The sequence below is a fragment of the Amborella trichopoda genome, chromosome 6 (assembly GCF_054954075.1).
Source record: "Amborella trichopoda isolate Santa Cruz 75 chromosome 6, AtrichopodaSantaCruz75HAP2 v2.0, whole genome shotgun sequence".
Lineage (NCBI taxonomy): Eukaryota > Viridiplantae > Streptophyta > Magnoliopsida > Amborellales > Amborellaceae > Amborella > Amborella trichopoda.
The window spans coordinates 47,855,353-47,862,502 of record NC_142341.1 but is presented as its reverse complement, the minus strand read 5'-3'; the positions used below and the strand labels follow the sequence as shown (position 1 = coordinate 47,862,502).

The window sequence follows — 7,150 nt, the reverse complement described above, 5'->3', positions numbered from 1 at the left end:
ACCATTATAGGAGCGGGAGTCGAGTGTGTATTCAACACATATAAAGGGGTGGGGTTTGAGCCTTGAGGCAGGAATGGAGCATGGAGTGATGATGTTTCTTTGGGTGCTTGTGATTGGCTTGGCCACTTTGGTGGTGGTGAGCCGGTGGTGGCACAGCCAGCACCACCAAAAGGGCCTCAAGCTCCCCCCAGGAACCATGGGATGGCCCCTCATAGGGGAGACCCTCCAATTTATTGGCGCCGTGGGCTCGAAAGGGACCGAAGGTTTCCTCAAAGAGAAGGCTCAAAAATATGGGACTGAGGTCTTCAAGATCTCTGTCCTCGGCCGGCCACTTGCAGTATTTTGTGGAGCTGCAGGCAACAAATTCCTGTTCTCAAATGAGAACCGAGTGCTTGTAACGACATGGCCGCCCTCAGTCGCGAGGATATTTGGCAGTGCATTGAACATCGCGACAGGGGACCATGCCAAACGAACGCGTAAACTCCTAATGGCTTTTTTGAAACCGGAGGCGCTCCAAAAATTCGTCAGTCAAATGGATTTGGTAGCTCGAGAGCACCTTAGAACACACTGGAATGGGAAACTGGAGGTGAGGGCATACGATATGCTAAAAGTATACGCATTCGCCTTAGCCTGCACCCTGTTTGCTAGTATTGAGGGCGAGGAGCGTAGGGCAGAGCTCTCTGCACTCTTCAAGGTTTTTCTCAGAGGGCTAATGGGGTTGGACCTGAAAATTCCTGGAACAAGGCATTATAAGGCTAAAAATGCGGCGGCTGCGCTAAAGAGAGAGCTCATGAAGGAGTTGGAGGAGAGAAGGGTGGCTTTGAGTGAGGGAAGAGCGAGCCCGAAGCAAGACCTACTGTCCTATTTACTCACCACTGCTGATGACCAGGGCGGTTATATGAGCGATACAGAGGTGGTGGACAATATCTTGCTCATGCTTTTCGCTGGCCATGACACCAGCAGTTCGACACTGTTGATGGTGGTGAAGCATTTGGCTGAGAAGCCTTACTTCTACAATGAAATCCTCAAAGGTACTCTCTCTCTCTCTGTGTATGACAATGTTGGTACCTAAGAAAATGTTGCCTCCACTCTATTTTGTGTTGAAAACACAAATTGGTCTCCTTTTAGTCAGGCTTTTCAATCTTTTTTGTGCCTCATTTCCAGTCCTTATGTTTTCTTCTATAGCTTTTAAAACTCAGGTGAGTTTGACTCGGATTCGCCTGATTTGGTTGGACTTGGCAAGGTGTCGAATCTGAACATGAACCTCCAAACCTAAACAACTCCTATATTTTAGTAGAATCACTTATACGGACTCTACTCAGCCTCTCACAGACTATGTCGAGTCTTTAAAGACCATTTAGACTCGGGACGCTGCCATGCTCCAAATACAAAGCCTTCGTTTTGAATATGCTCAAACTTAACGAATTTTGTAACCTTTGTTTCTATTTTGTAATTTATTCAGAGCAAAGAGAAATTGCCCAGTCCAAAAAGAAAGAAGAACTACTGAATTGGGAAGATCTCAGAAAGATGAAATACACATGGAATGTGGTGTGCGAGGTGATGAGAGTTTCACCATCGGTCTCGGGAACTTTCAGACGCTCCATAACTGACTTTAACTATGCTGGCTTCCATATACCTAAGGATTGGACGGTAAATAACCTATTCTATTCTTCTTTTTATTTTTTTTCCTGGATAGTTCTGAAAAATAAGACCCCATTATACTGAGCCAAAAAAAATTAAAAATGATAAAACCAGGACCACTATATTGCCCCCGTTATGCTCCATAAGATAACCTAATTAAATATCATTGGGATTATATACTATGTAACAATTTACTATTGTTTTAAAGTGGTCACAATAACTTCTAGCTATTAGATGTCAAATTATATGGCTTGGGATATGTCATAAATCTTGAGAATTTTTTTTTTTTTTTTAGCTTAAAGTTATGTCAATGACGCACTTACAACTATCCTACATAAAATTTAACAGATACAAGTGATTGTAACTTTTTTATACTAAAAAGTAAATAGTCTCTTTATATACTTTTTCAATGTCTTTTAACATTTTTCAAAAGTGTAAATTCTATTCGTGCTTCTTTAATTTTTTTAATGTAATAAGACCAATGAAAAACGATAAAAGAAATTAAAATTTTTTTCTCTTTTATAATTCTAGTTTTTTCTTTTTCTCATATCTTTCATGTCTATAATTATTTTGTGGAACAAAATTAGGAGTCCAAAAATCCCCACAGGAACTACCTCACAAGATTTTTTTAAGAGAACATGTATATGGTACTCCCGTAAGACCACACTATACACTTACTCCACCAAGAAAAAGGGATATTGGAAAGACTTAGACCTACAAATTAGATTGTTACCATTTTATTTTAGCATATTAGATTGCCTATAGATTTCTTTCTACAGTAGGAGCATACTATCTATTTACTCCCTTGGTCGTAGCACATGCTTGGGATACTTTATAGATCTCAAATTTTGAAGAAGTAATCTCTAAAACCCATGCAACAATATCAACAAAAAAAGAAAAAAGAAAAAAAATTTGAAGACTCTGAAAAGAGACCCTCCAAAATTTTGAAGGGTTAGATTTAAGTGTCACAAAGCTCAAAATTCAGATTTTTTTTTTTTAAATAATCATCTAGTAATTCTTATTTGGTTCCAAAATTTTATACTAAAAAATTTCTCCTAAATACGTGGTTTGGGCGTGGGAATAGATTCACAATATGCTCCTAAGGGGCATAGTATATGCACTCTGTTAGATTTGTCATGCATATATATAAACTGACTACGGATTTTTCGGATTTTTTTGAGGTCCTAGAAATACATGGTTTAGCCAAAAGATTTCCTACTCCTATGAGAGTTTACTATCTATCTAATTGCTCTGGCGAAACTTACAGTAGCTATATCATTTAGATCTCAACCCCACAGAAAAAATATTTAACTCTCATTCTCTATGTGCCTAAAAAATTAGCATCCCAAGTTTGCATTGGAACCATCCCATTTTTGGAACGAGAGATCTAGATGTTTGGAGAACTCAAAATCTAATTTTTTATTAGTATTATTTTTAAAATAATCATCTCGTTGTAATTAGGCAGTTTCTAAAATTTTAGAGAGAAAAAAAACAAAAACAAAATAACTGTCTACTATGCGGGATTGTAGTGTCCATTTACTCCGTCGGGGAAAACACATGGGGATATTTTCAAGATCTTAAAATTATGGAGATATAATCTCCACAACTTGTAGACTAATCTCAATTCGAAAAAAAAATCCTAAATAAATTCTCTACGTACTAGTATAACTGAAAATTGAAACGAGGCTGTCCAATTTTTGAAGGGCTAGATCTAAGTATCACAAACTTAAAAATTAAAATTTTTATTTTAAAAATAATCATTTAATGATTCTTATATGGATCCCAAAAATTTAAACTGAAAAATTTGGGCTAAATAGATATTTCGGGAGAGCGAGTAGATACATAGTACACACACGTAGGATCATAATATACGTGCAAACGATTTAGCCTGAGGGAGTAAATGTATAGTATACTCCCAAGGGAGAATAATATACATGCTCTTCATAATATATGCTCCGTGAAATCACAATATATATACTCCTGCAGGAGCATACTATTTTTTGATGATTATGAAATGATTTTTAGTTATGTGGATGCAGCTCCATTGGAGTGTGTATACCACACACATGATGGCAGAGTATTTTCCAGAGCCTGAAAAATTCGACCCCTCCCGCTTTGATGGAGCGGGACCGCCGCCCTACACGTACGTGCCTTTCGGTGGGGGACCACGCATGTGCCCCGGGCTTGAGTTTGCAAGAGTGGAGATTCTAGTGTTGTTGCACAATTTGGTGAGGAATTATAAGTGGGAATTGATTTTCCCAGATGAGAAGATACGCATGGATCCAATGCCTGTTGCTGAAAAGGGACTCCCAATTCACGTCCACCCACATCAGTAACAGTCATGGTTGATGAGTTCATTTGTTCCAGTCGTTTGTTGTATAATTGAAGTGTTTAGTGGTTGCTTTTCTATGAAATGAATGGTCCCAATACATGTAACATGATTTGTGTACTTGTAACTCATGCTTATTCGGACTCCCAATACACCTCCACTCACATAAGCAATATGATGATATCTAAGATCACTCACATAAAGAAATCTTATATTATATGCAATATGATGATATCTAAAGTCACCCACATAAAAAAATCTTATATTATATGACATTGGTATTGATATTGATATGGGTATGTTTGATAAAACAGAATGTGAATATTCAAATTTATAAAAAACTGAATAAAACCATGGCCAGATATGAATTATATATTATACTAATATGAGTTTTTATGTGCTTGTTTGATTTTATAAAAAAGAACTAGGGTGCAATAGACATGCATCACAATACTCCTTGTGTTTATCTCTCTAATTTGGATCTAAAAGGGCAGGTATCTTCTGATCGCGGACCAAACCATGATTCCCAAAATGCAACCTCTTTCTCTCTAAGAGTCAAAGTGCAATCCTCTCTATCCAGAGATCTCTCTAGAATTGTAGGGTATTCCAAATTCCAAGCTGGTTTTTCTTGGCCCTACAAACAAAAGCACAAGGTTCATTATCTAAGCTCTTGCGTTTGCAGAGAAGAAACACTTAAAGACTTCCTACCAAGGAATAGCGTAAATTGAAGAAGTTTGCAAATTTATGATAAGGATTTGATGTTTTAAAGGAATGACGAATTTAGGCTTACCAGATATGGCTTCAATTTTGCAACATTAGGTTAAGAAAATGGTTCAATTTCAGATGAGAAAGTTAGATAATGATAATCCTAAAGTAATAGAAAAGCAAAAAATAGGAAAACAATCCCTGACTCTCGGGGATTTAAGACATATCACAATACGACATTCATGATCTCTCTTTCTCACTCTCTGGTGGCTATTTCTAGAGGAGCATTTTCTCATAGATCATACCGCGAAATTACTATATATGAAATATCATTCTCGAATATTATCATCACAAAGAGCTACCAATGCCTACACCATAAACACAAATACACAAATAAATTGCTAACATGATCGACGTCTCTAATTAGCAGCTTTTTGTGTTGTAATCTCCTGAGGTGTCCACTAATCGTGGTCTACTCTGTTTAGAGAAGTGAGGTCCTCAATTTCAATTTCTTCAGTAACCTCACCTTAGGTCTCGTCATCTGATATTGCATTTCTCAGTGCTATCATAACTGAATCTTATTTTCTCCTCTTAAGAGTCCAGATCATCTCGCCTGCTTTGTGCTCTTCTCCTCGAAATATAGTCATGCCATAACTGCTCTGATCATCTCCAGCTCCTATGACGTACTTTGCACTCTCCTCCTGTGGAAAGAGTTGTAAAAGTGTAGCTTCTCATCAAGTAAAACCCACCAAAACTTATTGATATTATACAGTGGATCACAGCTAAACATCAACCATTAAGGAAACATGTGTTTGTGACGCACTCTAGATAATCCAACATGCTAATTTCAATTGCATCAATTTGTTAAATCTGCATTTTCAACACAGCCACAAGGACCAAGCATTGATTTTATTTTATCTAAAGTTTTGTATACTAACTTCATTCAATTGCAACAGGATACAAGCATAACAAAATGCAAGGTATACGTGTAGCACAATCAAGAGAAAGGTTGAAATTTCCAATTTAATGCATGAGTAAGTAATTGTTAGGAGACTTGTACTATGTTCTTTGGGGAGGTTAGTTTATTTCTATTCCCACGTTCAAAAGATCTACTTGGGAGGATTTTTTCAATTTAAAATTTTGGGGACCACCTGAGAATTACTAGATGATTATTTTAAAAATAAAAAAATAAATTGAAATTTTGTGTTTTAAAATACTTGATCTCACTATCTAAAAACTGGGTGGTCTCTATTCAGTCTTGAGACATTTTTTCAATTGCATAGAGAGTACAATTAGGAATTCTTTTTATTGAGATTAATGTATGGGTTAAAGATATTCATCATTATCATCATGATCTTCTAAGCCTTATCCCAAGTATTTGGGTTCGGCTCGGTTAAAGAGCTTATATCCCCAAAATTTGGGGCCTAAATTTATTTCTAGGTGGGGTTTTGCCTGAGAAAGTAAATAGACATTCGACTCCCACGAGAGTAGAATATCTTTTGCCATTCCCTCATTTGAATTCAGCAAATCATACCATAAAAAAGAAAAAAAGAAAAGCACACATAGGTTTAAAAGATCTCAACAAAAAAAATAAAAATAAAAAATTAAATACCATAAATTAAACAACTAATATGCAAATATTACAGTTCTATGGTAAAAACAACTAATCTCAAATAGTTTATAACTCGATCACTTGATGATGAAATTACCACCACAAGAGCATATAAACAAATATTCTCAACATTTAAAATCCAGTATCAATAGGATTGTCATATATTTTAAGTCATCACCCGATAGAGATATTTGGATGAAACCAAATGGTTATACTAATATTATTGACTATTCTGATGCTGACTGGGCAGGTTGTCTACCTAACAGGAGGTCCGTTACTGGGTAATGTACATTGGTCGGAGGAAACTTAGTTACTTGAAAAAACAAAAAACAAAATGTAGTTGCTCAATCTAGTGCAGAGGCCTAACATAGAGCTATGACTTCAATTACAAGTGAATTGATGTGGCTAAAATCACTACCTCGAGATATGGGGTTCCTAACAGTCGATTCAATGGAGATGTTTTGGGATAATCAAGCAGCTATACATATAGCCTCCAATCTAGTTTTTTTATGAAAGAAACAAGCATATAGAAGTTGAATGTCATTTTGTGAGAGAAAAGATTCAGTAAAAAATTATTAGTACTCCTTATGTTTGAAGTGAATACCAACTTGCAGATATGTTTACCAAAACTATTGCAATGATAAAGTTCCATAAGATTTTATCCAAGTTGGGCTCCGTGAATATTTATGCACCAACTTGATCTATTTCTCTCTTTATCCCTTCTCTATTTTACAAGGTGGTCACAATTAACCTTGATATTTGGATGTGAAATTAAGTGGTTGCATTTATTCTATTGACCAAGCACAAAGTTCAAAACAAATTTTTTCAAACTTTGTGACACACTCAAATTTTCAAATTTCACA

General features: G+C 36.2%; 1 protein-coding gene across 1 annotated transcript; it reads left to right on the top strand.

Moving 5' to 3' along the window:
• LOC105421251 (cytochrome P450 716B1) lies at positions 1-4,120 on the top strand. The gene is made up of 3 exons (XM_020672070.2): positions 1-1,031; positions 1,463-1,650; positions 3,681-4,120. The coding sequence occupies exons 1-3, from the start codon at positions 74-76 to the stop codon at positions 3,975-3,977; spliced, it is 1,443 nt and encodes a 480-aa protein (XP_020527729.2). The 5' UTR covers positions 1-73; the 3' UTR covers positions 3,978-4,120.
• Positions 4,121-7,150: the final 3,030 nt, after the last annotated feature.

Excerpts from the sequence above, each read along its gene's own strand:
- LOC105421251 (XM_020672070.2), top strand. The coding sequence starts at position 74 with ATGGAGCATGGAGTGATGATGTTTCTTTGGGTGCTTGTGATTGGCTTG. Across the intron at positions 1,032-1,462 it reads CTACAATGAAATCCTCAAAG|AGCAAAGAGAAATTGCCCAG; the intron begins GTACTCTCTCTC and ends TAATTTATTCAG. Across the intron at positions 1,651-3,680 it reads ATATACCTAAGGATTGGACG|CTCCATTGGAGTGTGTATAC; the intron begins GTAAATAACCTA and ends ATGTGGATGCAG.